General features: G+C 40.9%; 1 protein-coding gene across 2 annotated transcripts in view; it reads left to right on the forward strand.

Moving 5' to 3' along the window:
• epb41l4a (erythrocyte membrane protein band 4.1 like 4A) overlaps positions 1–25,492 on the forward strand; it is a 523,500-nt gene that overhangs the window by 369,378 nt on the left and 128,630 nt on the right. For both annotated transcript variants that reach the window (XM_028804831.2, XM_028804832.2), the window contains exons 11-12: positions 7,335–7,426; positions 23,370–23,447. In XM_028804831.2, the coding sequence (XP_028660664.1) occupies positions 7,335–7,426; positions 23,370–23,447 (170 nt within the window). The remainder of the gene's footprint in view (positions 1–7,334; positions 7,427–23,369; positions 23,448–25,492) is intronic.

The raw sequence follows: 25,492 nt of genomic DNA on the forward strand, positions 1-25,492 counted from the left end.
TGAAGCAGGTTAGAAAATGACTGACTGATTGACGGCTGTACTCTGTATTTAGTACTGACATCCCCTTCTGCCTTTTACTGCCAGGGATAGGCTCTGTTCCTCCGCAGCCCTTAACTAGATTAAGTACTTTGGTTTTGCAAAAGCAACTTAATATGCAAAGTAAAGTATGTAAAGTAACATAAGCTTACAAGTTAAGGGATTTGCATTGGGTCGCGGAGAGTCAGTTTGACGAAACATGTATTTCATACGTTGGCCTTAGACTACTCTGTACCCATGTAAAATATGTCTTGGCAAACAGTTAAGTTATTTGTGTTAATGGGTTAGCAAGAGAAGGTTTTATATGCCGTGTGTATAAGAGTCACAACATAAGGATGCCATTTGTGTAGATGGTGTCGCCTGTTTTCCCACAACCAGTTAGAATTACTAGGACTGTAGAACAATATGCATTTTGTTTATTCTTGTATGTTGAATTTTTATATTCAATTGATATTGTGAAACTGAACATGCTTGTTCTGTCCTTTTGTCTTATTAGCATTTTTAGGTACGTTCAAATATAATGTGAAAGGCACCTACTGCAATAGTCATGCCTGTCTGTCTGTTGTGGTAGAAATCGACTTCTTAATCACTCAGTCAGTCAGTCATTATCCAACCCACTATATTCTAACACAGGGTCACGGGGGTCTGCTGGAGCCAATCCCAGCCAGCACAGGGCACAAGGCAAGAACCAATCCCGGGCAAGATACCAGCCCACCGCAGGGCACACGCACTCACACACACCCACACACCAAGCACAATTTAGGATCACCAATACACCTAACCTGCATGTCTTTGGACTGTCGAATCCTATCTGATTCTTCTTATTCAAAGACATAAATTTATCGATAAAACCTTTAGAGCCAGTAATCAGACAAGAGAAAAGCTTGTCCATCTGTATCACCTGCGCTCCTCTCTGTCACAGCATGATGAGAATGGTCACAGAATAAAAGCACAAGCTCATACTTATTGATAACTGAATTTACATAACAATGCTGATTAATGGTTACATATCACACTCTGATTGGTTAAAAGACGTTGGGTGCTTTACCCTAGAGCACAACCAGCCTAAATGAAAGTCGTTCTCAGTTATGTACTTGTTCATTATCTCTTAGTTTAGATACACTAACTCTGTGTATGTGACAACTGTCCAGGTTTACTCTTTACAGGACTTCTGCTGATCTCTTAATCATACATTTGGTGTATTCTGTATCAGACTGTAGTCTGGTGGGCCCTTGACCAAGGCCCTTAACCTGCACTTGCTTTGTCCTGAGTATGATGTTAATCTGCATCCAGCCCTGCAAGCAGGTCCTCCAATTTAGGAGGAAATCTGGGAGGTTGGTGGCAGGATTGGCTCTCCAGCCACTATAAAAAACCTCACACTGTTCCAGTGTGGTACTGAAGTGTCACCTTCTGCACTCAGGTCCCATTCCAGGTGGTTCAGCGTGTGGTGGATACAGCAATGTGCTATCAGCGCAGGCTCCCAGCGTCACCCTGCTCCTGGCACAACTTTGTCTTTGTTGTTCACTTGACCCTTATGTGGTTTCCTGATATGCCTGAGCAAGCTTCTGACATTTATTAATCCTTTATGCTATTTCTTTTAAGATGAATGCTATATTTTAACATGGAAAGCATATCAAAACACTTTATCCTAAATGACTATGTGAGCCCAGCCCCCCACCAAATCTAATTTTTCTTCCACACTCTCCATCCATTTGCCTACATGAAGCAACTGCACTCACAGTGGACTGATTTTGTTGAAATTTTGCACAATTCTTTTTCATCAACATTTGGCAGTACAGTTTAAATTTTGAATACAGCACACTATTCACATTTTTGAAATTTCAAAATTTCCCTGTGATGCCCCAGTGCCTGCAGCCATGGGCAATACTCTGTGTTTCGGGATATCTTGTATGTGGTATCCAAGGATGGAGCAGGGCAAGTGAGGACACAAAAACAAGTTGAAGCTGCGAAGCACGCAACAAGCAGTTTAAAGTGCAGCATATTATTAAATTCATCAAATAAACAGATATCAATAAATAATCCATAACACAGTGCAGTGAAGACACAAATGATCAAATCCAAAAAGAATCCAATAAATAGACAAAATGAGACTGAGGATCAGCCTCCACACAGACTTGTTGATAAGGACAAACTGGGAGAGGAGTACGAGATGAAGATGAGCAAAAAGAGAAAACAAAAGAAACAAACAACAATTACAGAAACGCCACCTAACTGCCTGATTTTCGACTGCCTTCGCAACTAACTAATTTACAAAACAATGGTTTTAGAGTTTATCCCCTGAGGGATATTGAACAGCAGCAACACGGTCATATTTAAGCAAGTGTTGACATACAACAAACAAAGCTAAACATGAACCTGTGTGACCCCGATGTAGGTCACCTCCTTAGCAGAAACTTCAACCGTGGACACAGATGGTTATCTCTTTAAGAAATAAATATGCTGGTAGATATTTTGGAATGGTATCAATTCTGAAAGGCACCATACAAATACAAGCATGTTTTGAAACATGCAAGACATTTTGTACATTGTTTGCATCCTTGTGAACATTTTGTTCCTTGAACCTTTTTCATTTTATGGTAATAAATCTTTAATCGTATCTGATTACATAGATTTCTCCCATCACACACACACTCATACTGACAGTTATGTAAGCTGTGACTGGCCATCTCTAATAATTATGTTATTTGAAGACCTGACATCTCTCCCAATTAGCTCTTCTCCAAGTGAGAGGCAGGACAATTTTTATTTAGCTTCCAGTCCAGGACAACCTCATATCATTTTGTGCCTTAATCATGTCTGACTTTACAGCATCTACAATGTAGTTTCATTTTCTGCTCCTGCTTTTTTCCAAAATGAGGTCATGGCAAGCGAGAGCCCATCTAGCAGCTTATGGCTCAAGGCAGGAAGCACAGGTCCCTCTCAAACCCCCGTTCATTCATACTGAGCTAAGGGAGCACCGTCAGTTAAGCTTACACGTGTGTCTTTGAGGTGTAAGAGGGAATGGAGTTCCCATCTGCATTTACCTTTGTATTTTTTTCTCCTTTCATGTTTTTGGTTGCCTAGACACTTCAGCATTTTATTATATGGTAGTTTGTAACATTTAAAACTTGACTACTATTTCTTGGTAATTTATATTCTAAACACTGAAAAACAAAGCCATGTAAAATTTTAACTGGAACCACGACAGAGTAGCCTTCAGAAATATGTGTGATCTTCTTTGTAAGGGTTGAGGGTGTGGGTTAGATAGATATGAAAGGCACTATATTATAGACAGATAGAGAGATGGATATGAAAAGCACTATATAACAGATAGATAGATAGATAGATAGATAGATAGATAGATAGATAGATAGATAGATAGATAGATAGATAGATAGATAGATAGATAGACAGATAGATAGATAGATAGATAGATAGATAGATAGATAGATAGATAGATAGATAGATAGATAGATAGATAGATAGATATGAATGGCACTATATAATAGATAGATAGGTGGATAGATAGACAGAAAGAAGATAAACTTCTGACTTGGCTTTCCCATTCCCAGTGAGGCATTAGACAGGTGTATTGCTGTTGGTGTAAAGGAGCCCCAGTCGCGTTTCTTGACCAACTTCTGTTGAACGATTTGTTTGCTGAAAGTCCTCAGTGTTGGTGTGTCAGAGAGAAGATGTGCAGCTTTGTTCACAATGTCACTCAGTTTTGTTTTAATTCTCTCCTTTGCTACGATCTTCAGGTACATCCTATAACTGAGCTTGCCCTTTAAATTAGCTTGTTGATTTTGTGAGCCTCTCCTGAAGTGAGAACGCACCACAGCATATTGGTACTGGCTATCACAGAGTTACAAAAGATGTGAAAGATGTCACTGCCCACATTAAAGGAGCATAGTCTCCTAAAAAGAGCCTGATCTGCCCTTTCTTATTTAGTTCCTCTGTGTTCACCCTATCATTAATGTGGACCCCCAAGTATTTGTAGGAGTGGACCACCTGTACATCCACTCCCAAATTAGTCTCCAGACTTTTTGCTGATGTTAAGTTGACGACAATTCTTTCTGCACCAAGAAACAAAGTCCTCCACCTGACTCCTCTCCTCTGTCTCATCCCCCTTATCAATACACCCTATAAGTGCAGAATCATCTGAGAATTTCCACAAGTGACATGGCCTGGTGTTATATTTATAGTGTGAGGTGTAAAGAGAAAAGTAGACAGAACTGTTCCTTGTGGTGCTCCAGTGTTGCTCACATCCGTATCAGAAACACATTCCTTGAGTCTCACAAACTTTGATCTGTCTGACAGGTAGTTCATTATCTAGGACATCACAGGCTCATCCACCTTCATATCTCTTGAGTTTACCCCATAACAGGGATGGCTGGATGATACTGAAGGCACTGGAGAAACCAAAATCAGAATCCTCACAGTGCTGCCAGCTTTGTCCAGGTGAAAATAAGCCTTGTGGAGATGATTGCTAATTGCATCCTCCACTCCAGTCTTTGTCTTATAGGCAAACTGCAGGGGTTCCAGGTAGTCTACCACAAATGGACTCATATAGTCCAGGACCAGCCCCTCAAATTCTTTATGAGGTGTGACCGTAAGTGCCAGTGGTCTGTAGTCATTGGATGAAGAGACACCTGTCTTCTTTGGAATATGTTGTTTTCCACAGTAATGGCCCTTTCTGCAGCCTTAATGACAGACTGAACAGGTGACAGAGGACACCACAAAGCTGGTTGGCACAGACCTTAAAAACTCAAGAACTGACTCATCTGGTCCTGAGGCTGAGGCCTCAGTTGTCTCCTCACTCCTCACTTATGGACAGTCTATAGTGATGGTCAGAGGAGGATTCGTCACTGGCCTTTCAGTTAAAGTGGCAGTAGTTTGATGATGTAGGGATGGTGTGAGAGGACTGGCCATTGAAAGAAGGTGGCAATGGGAGGGAAATCTATCAAAAACTGGTTCAGGGTGTGAGCTTTGTCCACAGTCCCTTCTAGCACCTTAGCCCAGGATTGTTTGCATCCAGTAATTATTCCATTCCTTTCCAAGCATCCTTCATGTTATCCTGAGTGAGTTTGTTTTCTCTTTTAGCTTTGTAAGCTTCCTTTCCCTTCACTCGGCTTTTTCTTCAGCACTGCATTAGTGATTGTAGGCATCATGGTTCATGATTTCAGTAAAACAGAAAGTGTAACAGGAAGGTTTCTACCCACTGCAGCCCTCTTTTACAAATTCATTCCCACACTCTGCTCTCCTCTGGAGTTATTGTGTCCACAATGAAATTAGAGCTAAATGACAGAGCAGCAAGGGCAAAATCTGTATGTCTGGTGTGTGCCGCACTGGCTGTGCTCTGCAGAAGTGAAGTGAAGTGAAGGAGTGAGTATATATTGGCAGGGCACCTCGGTGTACCATCATAAACTATTGTAGAAGTGTAAGCAAAAGACTTGAAAATGCATGGCTTTTGGACGCCTTGCATCCCAGTGGTGAGGATCTCCTTCCTCAAGCCCACCATTTTCTTGAGTTTCATTCATTCTGATGCATTTATCTGCATATTCTTTTTCCAGTTCTGTATTATTGTTTTTTTCCTTTCAACACATGTTGTATGTTAATACTGTCATTTATTTGGGTTTTTGATGTATTTTCTTATTTCCACTAATTTATATTCTATGCATATGCAATCACTGCCCATTTTATTAGGTACATCTGTTAATGCAAATTTCTTATCAACCAATCACATGGCAGCAGTTCATTTCATTTAGGCCTGTAGACATTGTCAAGTCAACCTGATGAAGTTCAAACTGAACATCAGAATGGGGAAGAATTGTGACTGAAGTGACTTTGAATGTTGGAACGGTTGTTGGTGCCAGACGGGGTGGTCTGAGGATTTCAGAAACTGCTGATCAACTTGGATTTTTCACTCACAGCCATCTCTAGGGTTTACAGAGAATAGTGTGAAAAATGCGTTGTTGATGCCAGAGGCCAGAGGAGAATGGCTAGACTGGCTCAAGCTAATAGAAAGGCAACAGAAACTTAAATAATCATTCATTACAACCGAGGTATGCAGAAGATCATCTCTGAACACACCTCATGTCGAACCTTGAAGCAGATGGGCTACAGCAGCAAGAGACCACACTGGGTGTCACTCCTGTCAGCTAAGAACAGGCAACTGAGGCTACAATTTGCATGGGTCCGCCAAAAGTGGACAATAGAAGATTGGAAAAATGTTTCCTGGTCTGATGAGTCTTGATTTCTGCTGCTACATTTGGATGGTAGGGTCAGAATTTGATGTCAACAACATGAAAGCTTGGATCCATCCTGCCTTGTACAAACGGTTCTGGCTGACGCTGGTGGTGTAATGGTTGTAGGGGGTATTTTCTTGGCACGCTTTGGGCCCCTTAGTACCAATTCAGCATCGTTTAAATGCCTCAGTCTACCTGAGTATTGTTGCTGACTATGTCCATCTCTTTATGACCACAGTGTACCCATCTTCTGATAGCTACAGTATTTCCATCAGGTTTCTTGAACATGATAATGAGTTCACTGTACTCAGGTGGCCTCCACATTCACCCGATCTCAATCCAACAGAGCACCTTTGGGATGTGGTAGAACGGGAGATTTTCATCATGGCTCTGCAGCTGACAAATCTGCAGCAAAAGGGGGTCCAACTCAGTACTAGCAAGGTGTACCTAATAAAGTGCCTGGTGGCATATATTTTATAGCACTGGGCCTTTCTCAGATTCTCTCCAAACCTGGATTAATTGGCAAGACAGAAGGGTGTATCAAGGTAGCAATAAAAACACCCTAGGATAAAAATAAAATATAAATGAAAAAAGAGAGAACACAGAATCTTTCTTCTCCCTGTGGAACTTTTCCAATTCTATGACCTTTCTCTCTACAGTTCCAGAGATGCTCCCGTTACTGGTGCCAAAGGGTTTCTGCCTAATCTTCTGACTAATGCTGCACCTTTCTCAGATGTCACAGGGCTTGGGTCAGGTTTATAAACTTTTGTGGACACCAATTCAGATTGTTCTCTAGTGCCCCCGAGACCACTACACACCGGAGGGTTGCTGTGCCATAAGTGGGTTAAGCCTATAAAACAGCCCACCGAGCCACCTGCCTTTTTAGAATGGCAGCATATTCTCTATGTTCTCCTAGCAGCCAGGATCCCAGGCCCACCTCCCAGACCTCCTTTACTTCAGGACTTCAGACCTCCAGTGGTGTTATTTGTATCTACTGTAGACACTCACATACACAGTATGTTTTAAAAAAAACAACTTTGTTTTGTTTTTCAGTGCAATGAGACATCCTTCTTTTTTGAAGCACCTAATAAAATTGCCTGTAAACACCTCTGGAAGTGCTGCGTGGAGTACCATACATTTTTTAGGTAAGTAAACTGTAAGTTGCCACAACATTTTTAATTAATCTCGGCTTCTATTCAAAATGCCAGCAGCGCTGATTATCCTCAAGGGGATCAAGTACAGTTTCTTATGTTTATGTTATTAAGGACTCATTTTTTTTCTTCTTTTTTTCTGAAAGGTGGCCTTAAGCGCTCTCCAAGGATTTTTCTGATTTATTTCTAAGCACTTACATAACATTCTGTAGCAGCAAACACTCTGCAAGCTACTGCTCTTTTAATTCACATTTTTTGTTTGTACCTTAATGTAGTTTTAATCAACTGTTTGCAGCCTTTGAAATAAAGAACAATCACAACACAAAATACGTCCGTGTGTAACACTATATACTGTGGATTCAAAAAGTATTCAGACCCCCTGCTATGTTACAGACTTGTGTTTAAAATCATTTAAATTCACTTAAAGCAAGCAACACTCAATACCCCAGAACGACAAAGCGAAAACGAGAATTTAAGAATTTTTTGCAAATTTGTTTAAAATCAAAAACTGCAATATCACATTGACACAGGATTTCAGACCCTTTGCTCAGTCCTTCTTTTGAAGACCCTTGGGCAGCAATGCCAGCCTGGAGTCTTGTTGGGCCTGACACAACACCTGGATTTCAGGATTTTCAGTCATTCTTCTCTGCAGATCCTCAAGCTGTGTCAGGTTAGATGGAGACCACCAGTGCACAGCTCTTTTCAGATCGATCCAGAGATGTTGGATTGGATTCAAGTCCAGATCCTGACTGGGCAACTCATGGACATTCCCAGAGTTGTCCCCAAGCCACTCCTTTGTTTTCATTGCTTTGTACCCCATTGAAAAGTGAACCTCTGGCCTAATCTGAGGTCTGGAATGCTCGGGACCAGGTTTTCATTAAAGATATCTCTGTACTTCACTCCATTCAGCTTTCTCTCAACCCACTCTAGTCTCCCAGTCCCTGCCACTGAAAAACAATCCCACAATATGATGGTGCTTCACTGTTGAAATGGTATTTGGCAGCTGACGAGTGGTGCCTAGTGATTTTGGCTTCATCTGGCCAAAGGATCTTGTTTCTCAAAGACTGATAGCTGTTTCAGTGTTTGAAATCCAAGCAGGCTTTCATATGTCTTTTACTAAGGAGAGGCTTCTGTTTGGCCACTCTGTCGTAAAGCCAGATCGGTGGAGTGTCTCCGTCTCCTAAGTCATTAACTGCTGTGTTGTTCATTGACTCCAGCACAGTGTCACACCTAAAATAACTTAGCCATACAGGTTGAGTATCCCTAATCTAAAAATCCAAAATCTGAAACTTTTTCATCACCAACATGACACTCTATGTGGACAATTCCACACCTGACCTCACTTGTCCATGTGTGGCTCTATAGTATTATGGGATTCATGACACTTACCAAGTCCGTTTACTAGGTTGGTCTACTCCTGCACCTTAAGATTAACATACACACAGATACATACTGTGCTAAAAAATCAGGCAGCAGACAGAAAACAGTTTGGGAATGGCCACCCCATATACTGAAAAATCAGCAAATTAAACAAAACACGTCTTTACAGGAGCAGAGTTCACAAATGAACTGACTAACAGATTGAGATTGCTCCATAACTATGATGGGTAGGAGGAAGAGGTGGAGTCAGGTGGACAGTCGGAACAGGAACTGATGTGGCAGGAAGGGGAATTCTGGGAAGCAGAAATGATCATCAGCGATGGCCAGAAGTGATGTCAACAGTGGATCAGTGGTGATGTCATTATGAGTCAGGGTCTTTGGCTAGGCTGCAGAGGAATAAGAGGAGAGAGGATGAGGTGAGAGCACCAACCCCCGGTCTGGATGACAAATAACACTATTGAGCCTGTAAACTGTCCCCCATTCGCACATGTGTGACAACATATATAGGGATTCTCGACAGTGTGGACACCAGGGGGGCTCCAGCTTCCCAGACACCTGACACAAAGGCACAGACACAAGTATAAAATAAACAAGAGGATTTATTTGTGGTAAACGTGTGCCTAAAGAGTTTCCCACCACAGACACAGTCACAAAGCAGCACACAATAATAAAGCAGTCTGAAACTCTGTCGTCTCTTTCGCTCTCTCTGTCTTCATCTTTCTGCCTCTTCCACGCAGGGTTTGTCTTTCTTCCCCAAGGCACATTGATGTGAGGCAGGCAGCTCCTTTTATCCAATTCCCGGGAGTGTTTCTGGTGATATGACACTGCAGCTCCAAAGCAGTTTCGGGTGAGGTTGGAGCCTTACGGAGTAGGGACTCCCAAATCCTTCAGCTCCCCATGGCAGCCTCCACCGGGACCCAAATGACTGTCCAGGGGATCCGAGCCTGGGTTCACTGCTATCTAGCGTCCTGAGGGAGATAAAGCCCTGCCTAAGCTGTCTCCCCATGTCTTTCTACCATAAGGGTGTCACAGCCATCCATCACACCAGACAATGACTCTTTTGGTGCCCAATATCTGCCAGTCACGTCACAATATTCCAGATAGAATCCCCTCCACATAAGTTCTTATAAGAGTGATAACAAATGCCTGCCACTCTTAGGACTCAATGTAGGGGCTCCCTATCACCAGCACTACCAAACATATGGTTGTCCTCGTGACACACAAAGGCTCAACACTTTTTTGGTTATATGCCTACCAAACAATGTCTTACTTCTATTGCAGTTCCTTCATATTGATGTGCAGCATCTCAGCCTTAATAGCTCAGTGGGCAAGAAAGCAGCAATCGTCCTACACTAGGTGTACCAATATTTACTTTTATTTACTTTTTTACTCACTCAAGATGTGAAGACAGAGTACAGAAATGTAAAAGAAGTATGGCATTCATTGTATATATAAGCATCTATGTGTGGAAGTGTGTGTGTCTGTCTGTTCAGCCCGGAAGTGAGACGTGGAGTTGGGGTAAGGGCTCCACCTCCGAGGATACACAAGCAAGGCTAGCAAGTCAGCAAAACGAAACTTCCAAAGGAAGACAAAGTCCCTTAGCCATTAATGCACAAGCAATGTGAGCACGTTGGCAAAACAAGACCTCTTAGGAAAGAGACGCCCAGAGTAGTTCCTTTCAATTACCTGACATCTCGACATTTCAATTTTTTTTCTGACGATTTCAATAGTTTCTAGGACCCCGGGCTTTTTACAGCATGGGATTAAACAGCTAGTTAAAGTATAATAATACCAATAAAAGAAAAGTATAATTGAAAATAAAACAGATAGTAACAGTCTAGATATAGTCTTAGAAAAGCTTACTTAAAATCATAATCGTCAAGCCTGGATGTTGTCCTGGGTGGCTTTTTGATTTAGCAATCAATGTTATGTATAGGTTACATTCTTTGACGTTCATATCAGATGGTCTTGTGTCTTGATCACTTGCATCACTTTCTATGATGTCCCACTTCCGTTGCCTTGTCTGATCCCTAAAATGAGCCATATTTACGTTAAAATTTCACATTGGGCTTCGGAATATGTGACATTGCACATATTTAGTTGTGTGGCAGCTCTTATGATGAATCTCTGCTCAAAGTCTGTGCTTTTTTTACAGTCTTCATACTGCTTTCCTTTCCCAAACTATAAACTAATTGAAACAGCTTGTAATCCTGAGGCGTGAGCACTCTCTTTCTTTTTTGAAGTTATGAACTAATTGAAACAGCTTCTGATTTTGTGGCATACTTGTGTTCCATTCCCTCTGCCATGAAGTTATAAACCGACTGAAACAGATGCAGAAGAATGTACAAGAAAACATGCTTGCAATGTTAATTATCCCTGTAGTTAAAATCCTGTAAATTCAGTTTGTTTCAGCAAAATTAAAAATTAATTTAAGCAGTCAGTAATTTCAAAATATGATGATCTTACACTCCAGGACAGGCCTTGAGCCAGTGTTGATTTCTTCAGTTCCCCTGTAAATTTCAAGTGTCGCACCAACACATGAACAATGATTATGGTTCTTGGTCCGTCTTGGTGTTTTGGGAGCTGTGGGTGCATTACCAAAGCGCAATAATGGCTGTGTGGCACTTCCGAACTGCTGCACATGAAGGGAAGGGAGCAGCGTGATTCAAAAATGATGTGCGACGCAACTTAGGGGAAGCATAGGCTCTGACGCTCTGTTGGCACCAGTTTGTCATCAACCATCACCATCACCAGACCTAGGCACATTACTCACGGTGTTTTTGCTTATTGCCTGTGTACAGCAGCCATTTAATCAAAGCACAGCATCATACAGTAGGTGGAGACTGAAAGCCTGCCAGTGTTTGTTGTTAATAGGGATCGGCTCTGAGCCCTTTCTTATTTGCAGTGGTGATGGACAGGTTGACAGATGAGATTTGGCAGGAGTCCCCATGGACTATGATGTTTGCTGATGACATTGTGATCTGTAGCGATAGTAGGGAGCAGGTTGAGGAGACCCTGGAGGGGTGGAGATATGCTCTAGAGAGGAGAGGAATGAAGGTCAGTAGGACCAAGACAGAATACATGTGTGTAAATGAGAGGGAGGTCAGTGGAATGGTGAGGATGCAGGGAGTAGAGTTGGCGAAGGTGGAGGAGTTTAAATACTTGGGATCAACAGTACAGAGTAATGGGGATTGTTGAAGAGAGGTGAAAAAGAGTGTGCAGGCAGGGTGGAATGGGTGGAGAAGAGTATCAGGAGTGATTTGTGACAGATGAGTACTAGCAAGAGTGAAAGGGAAGGTCTACAGGATGGTAGTGAGACCAGCTATGTTATATGGGTTGGAGACGGTGGCACTGACCAGAAAGCAGGAGACAGAGCTGGAGGTAGCAGAGTTAAAGATGTTAAGATTTGCATTGTGTGTGATGAGGATGGATAGGATTAGAAATGAGGACATTAGAGGGTCAGCTCAGGTTGGACGGTTGGGAGACAAAGTCAGAGAGGCGAGATTGCGTTGGTTTGGACTTGTGCAGAGGAGAGATGCTGAGTATATTGGGAGAAGGATGCTAAGGATAGAGCTGCCAGGTAAAAGGAAAAGAGGAAGGCCTAAGAGAAGGTTTAGAGATGTGGTGAGAGAGGACATGCAGGTGATGGGTGTAACAGAACAAGATGCAGAGGACAAAAAGATATGGAAGAAGATGATTCGCTGTTGCAACCCCTAACGGGAGCAGCCGAAAGAAGAAGAAGAAGTTGATACTGGTATTCTGCTGATGCTGCTGTGCACAAATTTTGTTTCATGCACAAAATTATTAAAACTATTGTATAAAATTTTCTTCAGATATTGTGTATAAGTTGTATATTAAACATAAATAAAGTTTGTGTTTAGACTTGGGTTCCATCCCTAAGATATCTCATTATGTAAATATTCTGAAATTCAAAAAACTTCTGCGCCTAGGAATTTTGGATTAGGGTGCTCAACAGGTAGTAACAAAGGTATATTTACTTAAAATTTGTAGTAGCGAACATTGTTTCTCTGTGACCACTAAACTTCCACTCAGGTAAGCCATATAGCAGCTTCTGTGAAGAAAGCTCTTTCACATTAAATTTAAACCAACCGCATCTTTTTACATGGTGGAGCATAGAATATTTATGAGGCTTTTAAATTTCTGTCTTTTTACATCTTAAACAAGATTCTGTACTTTAACTGCTGATTTCTAAAACATTACAGATGACTTGCAGTCAAAAGTCACCTTTCAGCGCAGCAAGTCTGTGCATCCATTTCCAAGTCTGCATATTCCAGTTCTTAAGGCCTGAAGTGCTGGATCCTATTCTAGCAACATCAGGCCCAAGGCAGGAGCCAGCTTGGAATGACATCCCAGTCGATACATCCACACTTCCTCAGGATCATTTAGAGTCTCGTACTACTCTATTCTAGCAAGTCTGTCATTGGTTGTGTGGAAGAAAAACTGGAGAGCCCTGACAGAAAGCTACTTTATTTCTGAAACCTTAGCAAAGGCCTATTTAAAAATGAATAGGAAAGCTCTTTATTTAATTTGCACCCTGGCGTGCTGTATTTTCATTTTAAATCAGCAAGGTCAATACCACAGAATCGTATTTCATATTCTGTTTTTTTTAATTGCATTTTAAATGTCACAGGCATTCCTAGCCTCTTTGCCGGATTAAGTGCGTTAATGCAAATTCTCATTATAGCCATGAAATTGCTTTGTGATCTAGTCATACTCTGAACCCTGGTGTGCTGTCCAGTTCAGGGGAATATAATGTAAGCAATATTGACGGGAGAGTAATCACAAATGTCTGAATTTACTAAAGCAGTCCAGTTATTATTGACGCTAATTTCTAGGTGTGTGTATGGGGCAAAGGAAACCTTTACACTTTTTGTCTACCCATCCATTTTCTTCCTTAATTCGAGGTCACAAGACAAGAGCCCACCCTGAGTGAGGTGCCAGCCCTTCGTAGAACTCACACCTGTCCACAGTGGGTTAGCTTAGAGCCAACATTCACTCTGATCTGCATGTCTTTGAATCTTTGCTATCTCTCAGAGCCACAGAGAGAGCAGGCAGACTCCACACAAGCATTGCACACATTTAAAGTCAAGACTGTGAGCAGCATTACTAACTCCAGCAGCGGCAGGTCACAGCCATTATGTCATTTTTGGGACACCATTTTTATGTCATTTTCATAATTTCTTTATTGCTTATCTTTGTATTGAAAAGACAAAAACATTTTATGGAATATAAGAAAATGCAATGTGTACAGTGGTAAAAAGTTATTATGATTTATAAATATATACAGTCATATGAAAAACTTTGGGAACCCCTCTCAGCCTGCATAATAATTGACTCTCCTTTCAACAAAAAAGATAACAGTGGTATGTCTTTCATTTCCTAGGAACATCTGAGTACTGGGGTGTTTTCCGAACAAAGATTTTTAGTGAAGCAGTATTTAGTTGTATGAAATTAAATCAAATGTGAAAAACTGGCTGTGCAAAAATGTGGGTCCCCTTGTAAATTTGCTGATTTTTAATGCATGTCACTGCTCAATACTGATTTCTTGCAACACCAAATTGGTTGGATTAGCTCGTTAAGCCTTGAATTTCATAGACAGGTGTGTCCAATCATGAGAAAAGGTATTTAAGGTGGTCAATTGCAAGTTGTGCTTCCCTTTGACTCTCATCTGAAGAGTGACAGCATGGGATTCTCACAGCAACTCTCAAAAGATCTGAAAACAAAGATTGTTCAGTCTCATGGTTTAGGGGAAGGCTACTAAAAGCTGTCTCAGAGGTTTAAACTGTCAGTTTCAACTGTAAGGAATGTAATCAGGAAATGGAAGGCCACAGGCACAGTTGCTGTTAAACCCAGCAGGTCTGGCAGGCCAAGAAAACTACAGGAGCGGCATATGCGCAGGATTGTGAGAATGGTTACAGACAACCCACAGATCACCCCCAAAGACCTGCAAGAACATCTTGCTGCAGATGGTGTATCTGTACATCGTTCTACAATTCACCGCAGTTTGCACAAAGAACATCTGTATGGCAGGGTGATGAGAAAGAAGCCCTTTCTGCACTCACGCCACAAACAGAGTCGCTTGTTTTATGCTCATTTAGACAAGCCACATTCATTTTGTAACAAAGTGCTTTGGACTGATGAGACAACAAAATTGAGTTATTTGGTCATAACAAAAAGCGCTTTGCATGGCGGAAGAAGAACACCGCATTCCAAGAAAAACATCTGCTACCTACTGTCAAATTTGGTGGAGGTTCCATCATGCTGTGGGGCTGTGTGGCTAGTTCAGGGACTGGGGCCCTTGTTAAAGTCGAGGGTCGGATGAATTCAACTCAATATCAACAAATTCTTCAGCATAATGTTCAAGCATCAGTCACAAAGTTGAAGTTACGCATGGGTTGGATATTCCAACAAGACCCAAAACACAGTTCAAAATCTACAAAGGCATTCATGCAGAGGGAGAAGTACAATGTTCTGGAATGGCCATCACAGTCCCCTGACTTGAATATCATCGAAAATCTATGGATTTGAAGCAGGCTGTCCGTGCTCAGCAGCCATCAAATTTAACTGAACTGGAGAGATTTTGTATGAAGAATGGTCAAAAATACCTCCATCTAGAATCCAGACACTCATCAAAGGCTATAGGAGGCGTCTAGAGGCTGTTAGATTTGCAAAAGGAGGCTCAACTAAGTATTGATGTAATATCTCTGTTGGGGTGCCCAAATTTATGCACCTGTCTAATTTTGTTATGATGCATATTGCATATTTTCTGTTAATCCAATAAACTTAATGTCACTGCTGAAATACTACTGTTTCCATAAGGCATGTCATATATTAAAAGGAAGTTGCTACTCTGAAAGCTCAGCCAATGATAAACAAAAATCCAAAGAATTAAGAGTGGTTCCCAAACTCATATGACTATATGAGTGATTAAATGGGAAACAAATACATTTTTTTTAACTCCTCTTTGCTCAAGCAGCTGCTGGCTTGCTGCTGCTGCCCTCATGCGTGATCTGTGATTCACTTGCTTCTACACCTTTTTAGACATGTCTGCAAATATATTAAAAATAAAAAACTGAAATATCACACAAGTATTCAGACCCTTTGCTATAACACTTGAGACTTGGCTCAAGTGCATCCCATTCTATTGATCATTGTTGAGATGTTTCTACACTTTGTTTGGAGTCCACCTGTGGTCGTTTCATTTGTTTGGACATAATTAGGAAAGGCACACAACTGTCTTTAAAATGTCTCAAGGTTGATAACGTGTATCAGAGCAAAAAAAAACAAGCCGTGATGTCAAAGAAATTTCCTGCAGAGGTTAGAGATAGGATTGAGTTGAGGCACAGATCTGTGGAAGGCTACAAAAATTGTCTTCAGCATTGAATGTTTCCAAGAGTACAGTTGCCTTCATAATTCTTGAATGGAAAAAGTGTGACGCAGCTATGACTTTTTGTGGAGCCAAACTGAGGAGGGCCATGGTAAGAGAGGTGACCAAGAACCTGATGGGCACTCTGTCTGAGCTTCAGAGAACCATTGTGGAGTTAGGAGAAACCTTCTCTACAGCATTCCACCAATTTGAGATTTATGAAGAGTGGCATTAGAAATGCCTCTCTTCGATTAAAGACCAACTGGAGTTTGTAATATGGCATCTGACGGACACTGAGATTCTGTGAGAAACAAGATTCTGGTCTGATGTAATTTAAGTTTAGCGTCATATCTGGAGGAGACCAGGCACCCCTCATTACCTGTTCATGCCACGTGGCTGTTTTTCAGTGGTAGGGACTGAGAGACATAATAACTTTGAAGGTAAGCTGAGCAGAGCAAAGCACAGAGAAATCTTTAATGAAAAGCTGCTTCTTAGCACTTCGGACCTCAAACTGGGAGTTTCCTTGTGTTGCCCAGCCACAGCCAGGACTTGAGGTCTGAAAATAGCCATCCATCAGTGGTCTCCATACAACCTGACCAATCCTGAGAGGTTGTACAGAGGAGAATAGGAGAGGAGGAGGTGTGTTGCGTCATACCCTGGAAGACTTCAGACAGTGATCGCTACTAAAGGGCTTCAACTAAGTACTGAGGAAAGGGTCTGACTACTTGTGTCAATGTGATTTTTATAAATAAATTTACAAAGATTTCTAAAATACTATTTTTTGCTTTTTGCAGATCTTAGGTATTGAATGTTGCTTGATGTGGGGAGAAATTAATTTACAGCAAATGATTTTAGCACAGGGTTGCAACATAATAAAATGGGAATAATGAGAATAAGTCTGAATGCTTTCGCAATCCACTGTACAGAATGTAGCAGAACATTACCAAGCCTGCTAAATTTAAGGTACCTGAGACCAGAGTCTTTCCTGGCAGCACTGGGCTCATGGTGGGCATCGACGTACACATTTACCCTCAAAGATTTGACAAGTTTAGAAATGCCAATCAATCCTGCATAGCTTTGGAATGTGGGAGAAAAAAATAGAGTAATGATCTCAGATACAGGAGGAGCATGCAAACTGCACAAAGAAGGAGACTGCCACTGTGCCAACCATCTATGCCAGAAATTGAATATTTTCAAACAGGTTTACTACGATTATAAAATAACAGGGGAAAGGGAAACTATCTAGGGTGTGTAATAGATGGCACCCATGGGCTGACTTTCCTGCCAGGATGGGTCCCAGTACATTACCTGATTGGGAGGGCAGGAGAAAGAAAAGGAAGGACATTTTCTGTCTTTGTGATAAGGCTGGCATGAGGAGCCAATAATTTGAGGGGTTTGTCAGCATCCCAACAGGGATGAATAAACTAAGGTCCCTCACCCGGCTGGGAGGAAAACATAATGGAGTGATCAGAGAGGACACTAGAAGACAGCATCCTTGGGCCTCGGTACCCAAAAGGACACCCTTGGGGCATGCTGGGAACTGTAGTATATGGTGGTCCAGATCTAACTATGCAACTTTTAATGCAAATGCAATGCAATAATTGTATAGTTATATCTGGACCACCCTGTACAATGGAGCAGCCCAGTTGGGTTCCATGGGTGCCACCAGGGGGTGCTGCAGGGATTTATGATCCCTGCTTTCAGGGACTTCCACTTGACCAGGAAGTATTTCCAATGAGATATGCTCTACCCCAGGAACTACTCCCGGGTGTTGGATAAAAGGAGTCGCTCTGCCTCACTCAGGCGAGTTGGAGTCAAAACTTGTATGTGAGGACTGGAAGAAAAGAGAAGAAGAGAGTAGTTGTTTTTTTTTGTATTGTGCTTGTGCCAGTACAATAAATAAGCCTTTGTAAGGTAATTATGTGTAATAAAACCTTTTATATAAAACCAGGACATGTGCCCTTCCAGTAGTCTGGGATTGGGTTGCTGCAATTCCCCCCAGTGGACACAAGTGTCACATGCTAGAGTGGAAGCAACTCTGGGCCAACAGCTGCCAATTGCAGGGCACATCCACTCACTCCTGTGCCCTCATTTATATTTAGTCAGTGTAGAGTCACAGATTATACTTCACATGTCTTTGTGATATTGGAATTTGGACCACCCAAAGAAAATCCCACATGTACACAGACAGAATGCTTGGCTGAGCTATGATTCAAACCACGGTCCCTATAGTAGGGAGATAGCAGTGCTAATCACCACACCTCAGTACCACCGTGCCATCCACAACTGTTTAACACCAAGCCCAAGAAAAAAGCAGTGCACACTGAAATATGAAATAATAAACACGGATTGATGGTATTGTCTCTTACTTAAGTTAATCAGAGTTTCCGCAATTTGAGCACGCCTTCAAGGTCAGCTTTTCCTGGCTTTAGCCCACATAACAAAAGGCATGCCTGTACCGCTAACATCATGTCTGCCGTTGGCACCAGCTCAAGTATAAACTTCTTGATCTAAGAAGGAGGTCAAAAGTGTTTCTTGTGTACAACCCACTTTTGATGAATGTTGGTAAAATCACTGCCTCATATTTGGCTGTACTCTTTCATCAAAGCTTAAATGAAAATGTCACAGCTCCAAGGGAGTAGGAACAAAAAAAAAAACAAAAACGCATTTTGTGTTAGTGCAAAATCTTTAATAAATGATCAGCAGTTGAGAATTTTCAAGAGTAATATAAAAAACATAAGGCAGGAAAAAGTGTGCTTTATTTGTAATTCCTACCAGCTGCATTCTCTTTATTACCTTGTGCATTAAATAAAATGCTCATCCTTTAAAACTGTGGAAAGAAAACATTTCTCTTAGCTAGAATTAAAATTATGGAATTTGAACAATCTACAGTAGGTACTGATGTGGACAAATTTGTTGGTAGCTGCTCACGAAAAAAGAAGAACCCACAATTGAAATAATTTGAAAATGACAAAATTGACACCTGTCATTTTTTATTCCATATTTAATAAAAATAAGACTTTGCTTCAGAGTTTTGATTCAACAGAACATTTCAAGTAATAACACCAATGAAAATGGCATGGACTGAAATAATGGCATCCTTATTTGTTGCACCGCCTCAATTTCGGCAAACAAGCGATTCCTAGAGCTCTCAATGAGACTTCTGCCCCTGTCAACAGGTAGTTAGGCCCACTCGTCCTGAGCAAACTGCCTCAGCTGGGTCAGGTTTGAAAGGGGGGCCTTCAGCAGATGGTATGTTTCAGTTCTTTCCATAGCAAAGCAGCCCCACAACATAATCAAGTCTCCTCCATGTTTCACAGTAGTTTGTGAAAGCTTCATTTTTGACGTCTGTGGATGCAGAGCTGATGTGACTTGGCCACAAAGCTCCAGTTTTGTCTCATCTATCCAAAGGGCATTCTCCCAGAAGCATTGTGGCATGTCTATGTGCATTTTAGCAAATTCCAGCTTCTGGAATTCGGCCTTCTCCAGACTACATGTTTCAGTTCTTTCCATAGATGTTCGTTAGAGTTCAAGTCATGGCTCATAGAAGGCCACTTCAGAATTGTTTCTTTGTTTTGTTCTTAGCCATTCTTGGGCACTTTTAGTTGTGTGTTTTGGCTCATTATCCTGTTGGAGGATCCATGACCTGCAACTGAGACAGATCTTTCTGACATTTGGCTCCAGAATGTCTTGATAGTCTTGAGATTTCATTGTTCCCTTCACAGACCCAAGCCTCCCCATGACAGGCACAGCAAAGCAGCACTCAACATAAGAGAGTCTCCTCCATGCTTCACAGTAGCTTTTCTTTGAAAGCTTAATTTTTTCATCTGTGGATGCAGAACTGATATGACTTGGCCTAAAAGCTCCAGTTTTGTCTCATCAGTCCAAAGGACACTCTCCCAGAAGCATGGTGGCTTGTCAGTATGCATTTTAGCAGATTCTAGAGTGGCTTTTTTATGTTTTTCTTTCAACAGTGAAGTCCTCCTCAGTCTTCTTCTATTGAGCCCCCTGTCACTCAATAAGATGTAAACAGACAAAATTTCAAAAGACTCATAAATATTCCATGCTCCACCCTGCAAAAAGAGGCAATCAGTTTAAATTTAATGTGAAAGAGCTTTCTTCACAGAAGCTGCTATGTGACTTACCTGAGTGGAAGATTAGCAGTCACAGAGAAACAATGTTTGCTAATACAGATTTTCACTAAATATGCTACGTGTCGAGAACCTTAATCTGAAATGGCTAGGCCTGGAAGTTTTTCTGATATTTTCAGATTTTGGAATATTTGCGTGGAACCTTGGTTCACAAACATCTCTGAACATGTACAAATCGGGTTACGACCAAAAGTTTGCCAAACTTTTGCATCTGTTCACAACCACACACTCGGTATATGAACAAGCCAGTTTCCCTTTCGGGTTTGTTTTTAAAGAGACTGATTCGAGTATTGTTTTAACCTCGTTGTATTTAATGAAGACTTTTTTCTATTGGATTTTAACCTCTACTTCACTTCTGTTCGTAGCGTTCATTGTTGAAATGTTACTTTTCGTGGTTGTTTATTAAGTTACGGATTTTTCAAATGTTCATCTTTTCCCCTCTGCTTAAAATTCATTAAAAAAAGTGTTTTTAGCTTTCACCTTCTGCTTGTCACATGGTGGAAGTGGTGCAAAATGGGGGATTCCAGAAGTAAAAACATACAGCAAAATGATATTACAAAATCAAAATTATTTGATGTTAAAAATTAAAAATGATGTATAAATAAATAGACAATTACAAAATGCTTACAAAAATAAATTCTGTATATCTTAAAATCCCTAACAAGGATTTAAAAATAGGAGGTGCTTTATGCTATACTTCACTTATTTGATCTGTTTTTAAATTAGTTTCTTGTGGGTTCCCTTCAACATATATGAACAAAGTATATAAGCACTTTTAAGGTTAGGGGGCTTGCTCAAGCGCTCAACAGAGTAGGATCCCTTTTGGCAGGAATGGGAGTTGAACCGGCAACCTTCCAGATACTGTACCAGCACAGATCCTTAGCCACAGAGCCAACACTCTGCCCACTCAGAGAAAGCATCAGGCTGAAGACATTTCAAGGAAAAAAAATGTGCACATAACTGAGGAACTTACGTTGACGCATAACACCTCATCACTAATCAAGAAAGCCCAGCAGAGACTACACTTCCTGAGGCGGCTGAAGTGAGCAAGTCTTCCCCCTTCCATCCTCACCATGTTCTACAGAGGCACCATTGAGAGTGTTCTGACCAGCTGCATCACTGACTGGTATGGCAACTGCAACATATCCGACCGCAAGCACCTGCAAAGGATAGTTAAGACGGCAGAGAACATTATTGGGGTGCCTCTCCCTTCACTGCAGGACATATTTTACAAACGCAGTGTTCACAAGGCCTGGAGCATTGTGCAGGACCCCTTACACCCCTCACATGGACTTTTCACACTTCTGCCATCCAAGAGAAGATACTGCAGCATCAGAGCCAGATCTGCCAGGCTGCAGGATAGTTTTTACCCCCAAGCCGTAACATCAGGCTGCCCCCTCTAAAAACAGAAGTCTTATACATGCGAGCCACTTTTCCTGCAAAGACGAGTGGGCATGTAGAGAAGAACTGAAAATCTCATACTGACCTTTAAGTATTTTAACACTCTTGATATCCTTCTGCTGTGAAACATTCTGACCTGTCATTGTTTCCATGTCTTAAACAACTATTATCATACACTGATAATTTCTGTATTATCTACTGTATATCTATTATTTATTATTTATTTATTATATTACATATCTTACACATCAATATTGCTGCTACTTCTTTGTCTTGTCTTTGTACAATGTCTTGTCTTGTTTGTGTTTTAATTTTAAATTTAAATTTTAATTCTATTTTTAATTTATTATTTGCACTTCATGTTGTTACACTGTGGACCCTGAGCTTCATAATTTTGTCTGTCTGTATTCTTGTTTATGGTTGAGATGACAATAAAGTTCACTTTGACTTTTGACTTTGACTTTGAAATTGTAATACATTAAATAACACTCAATTCCAGCTCAATACGTTTTTTACTGCCAGAGAAATATTTACTCTTTCTCATTCAGGCTGAAAAGAATAACTTGTGATTTACTAAGGAGTTTACCTTTGGGTATTTCATCATATTAATTAAAACTTTCAGATACTTGGAGAGGTCTGTGTCAAGAGAAATATTGATATTTTTAGTAAGAATTGTAATTTACAAGGATGGAAAATGATTAACTATGCAATGTTCTACTTTTCTTGTTTTGTGAGTTTTTCTTTCTTTTTTTTGGATCTTATTTTAATGGAGGGAAAGACCACCTTATGAATTATTTTAAATGAACAGAAACATCAGTCAATGAAGGAGTGCATAGTGTAGAGGATAACTTCTAAAGAAAAATATTGGGTGCTGTTGTGAATTTGCTCCTATTGTACCTCACTTGATGTACACCTGAATGTTGCAAATCCTTGTTATTTATCTGTTTAAGCTGCTAACAAACATAATGTATGTCATTTTAGTCAGTTTGCTCATTTTGGTTTGTGTATAAAGAGCCCTTGCTTGATACAGATGGAGAATCTTTCTTAAAGTTGAACTTTGTAGCCAATAACACAGATTTGGTGCTAATGATCTTTTAATATTTCCTAGTATTTTTGTATAGATGAGATTCATTTATTAATTCCTCCATCTTATCTGTAATCCATACATTGCAGGAACTCAAGGTAGAGGCCATCCCCTAGACAGAAGGCCTGCTGACTCCTATTCGATTTCCAAGTAACATAATGTTAAGATGGGACCCCTGAGGACACCTTTGCAAACTTTACACATGTAATGACAGTATATGAAGTTGAACCCAGGACCCTGAATCTGTGAGGTAGTAGTGCTGACCACTGCACCTCTCAAACACTAACATTTATTTATTCATTTTCCATACCTGTTTATCCAAATACTCGGGTGCCAGTGGTCAGGGACCCCCCTACAGTAATCAGGGTGGTGATCCACAGCATTACATTCTCAATGTCTCTTATAAGGGGTCAGTTAAATTTACCAGTTAATGTAATCTCTGTGTTTGATTATATGATCCATGAAGCTATGAGGCAGCAGTGCTAGTTGCAGTTCTTCCTGAATTCTAATATAATTTATCTTTTTTTTTTTCAGAATGCCAGAAAATGATTCAAACTCTTTGTCCAGAAAATTAACCAAATTTGGTTCTCTTGGCTCAAAACACAGATACAGGTAAGCATGTTTCATCTTGTTTCTGTTTTTCAGATTTATTATGCTCTGATACTGATACTGGTCATGAAAGGTTATTCTGAAAAGCTGCATAATGTCACATCGATAAAAATATATTTAAATTTACATTTATTGACCTAACAGACACTTCTCTATTCAAAGGGACTTACAAAACAGGACAAGGTTACAAATGGATCAGCACTAGTTAGGGAGCACGGGGATCATGGGAGAGAAGGGTTCTTTCATCAGACTGGCTGACTCGGCTGTAAGTCGGCCAATACGGGGCAGGTGGCTTCTTGGCCGAGGTCTCCAGGACTCTGACTGTGTCTGGCTCGTCTAACTCTTTTTCTACAATCTGGCTGTGGTTCTACAATTAGCTGATGGACAGATATTGTTGTTTTTCATTTATGTTAATAATTCTTTGCATTTATATAGCGCTTTTCTCTCTACTCAAAGCGCTCAGCAATTGCAGGTTAAGGGCCTTGCTCAAGGACCAAACAGAGCAGAGTCCCTATTGGCATTTACGGGATTCGAACCGGTAACCTCCCGATTGCCAGTGCAGATCCCTAGCCTCAGAGCCACCACTCCGCCTAATGTTAATTAGTTTCTACTTTATTTTTGATGTATTTGAACAAATCTGTATCCTCATATGTGCTAGTTCTATATTTAATGAGTAGTATAATGTATTCATGCATTTTGCCTTGTAGTTTGTACTATTGCATTGTGTTTCTTAGGTGGCCATCTAGCTCTGTGGAGAGGATTACTTGTGTTCTGTATTGTGTGTTGTATTTACCCCATTTTTGACACCCATTGCAAGCCCAACCTACCTGGAAGGGTGTCTCACTCTGAATTGCCTCTCCCAAGATTTCCTCCAATTTTTTCCCTACAAGGGTTTTTTTTGGGAGTTTTTTCTTATCTTCTTAGGGAGTCAAGGCTGGAGGGGGCTGTAAGAAAACAAGGCCTGTTAAAGCCCATTGAGGCTTTCCTTGTGTAATTTTTGGACTATACAAGAAATAAACTGGTGTTGTTGTAAAGAGCTGTAAGTCAAACACAACAACACAAGACAACACAACACAAGACTAGAAACTTTCTTATTTACTTTCTTATATTTGCATCAAAACCATAATCAACTAAAACAATATAAACAGAACAAGACAGTCTTCAAATGCTTCTTAAACACATTGTGGGCTTAGAAATTGATACGGAGATAGGCAGCTTGTTCCATCCGCTAGGAACTGCATGTGAAACAAGTCTGGATTGAGATTTGATGCCATATCGAGGTGGCATCTCCGGACACCACTCATTAGCTGACCTGAGCAGGGCTGTGGAGTCGGAATTGGTAAAAACGTACCAACTCTGACTAAATGTAAATTTATTATGTGTTAAAATTTCTAATTTCTTACATATTAATTGGATGAAACTATTTTTGTCTTTACAGGATTCATTTTAATTTGCATTGAAAGCTGATTTGTCTTTTTTTGCAAATTTCAAAATATTAAATATTTTAAGAACGCTAGGGGTCACTGTTGCCCCGTTAAACCCAACAGACAGACGTGGACACAGGTTAAAAGCACTCAGAAGTATTTTTAATTCTTCTTCTTTCTTTGCAGTGCCTCCAAAGCACCCCAGCCACAATAAACAGGCAATACAATACAATAAATAAACACAATAATTCTTCCCTCCATCTCCCAGCAAGCTCTGTCACACTCCTCCCGACTCCGGCTCACTTGCTGGGTTCCCAACAGTCCTTTATATAGTTCTTGACCCGGAAGTGCTTCCGTTCTTCCTCTCACATGACTTGCCAGCACTTCCGGGTCAAATGGAGGGCTTCCATTTTCTTCAGCCCGGAAGTACTTTGGGGTTTCTGTCCCCGTGACTTGGGAGTACTTCCAGGCTGTATGGAAAGTAAAAATCCCCCGGTCTCCCTACAGCATCTCCTGGCAGCCCCCACGGTACCCAGCAGGACTATGAAGCCAAACTCCAGATCCCAAAGTGCCCTGCAGGAATCCGGGGCACAGCTATGCTGCAAGGAAATCGCCATCTAGCAT

This window comes from Erpetoichthys calabaricus, chromosome 7 (assembly GCF_900747795.2).
Source record: "Erpetoichthys calabaricus chromosome 7, fErpCal1.3, whole genome shotgun sequence".
NCBI classification, from domain to species: Eukaryota; Metazoa; Chordata; class Cladistia; order Polypteriformes; family Polypteridae; genus Erpetoichthys; species Erpetoichthys calabaricus.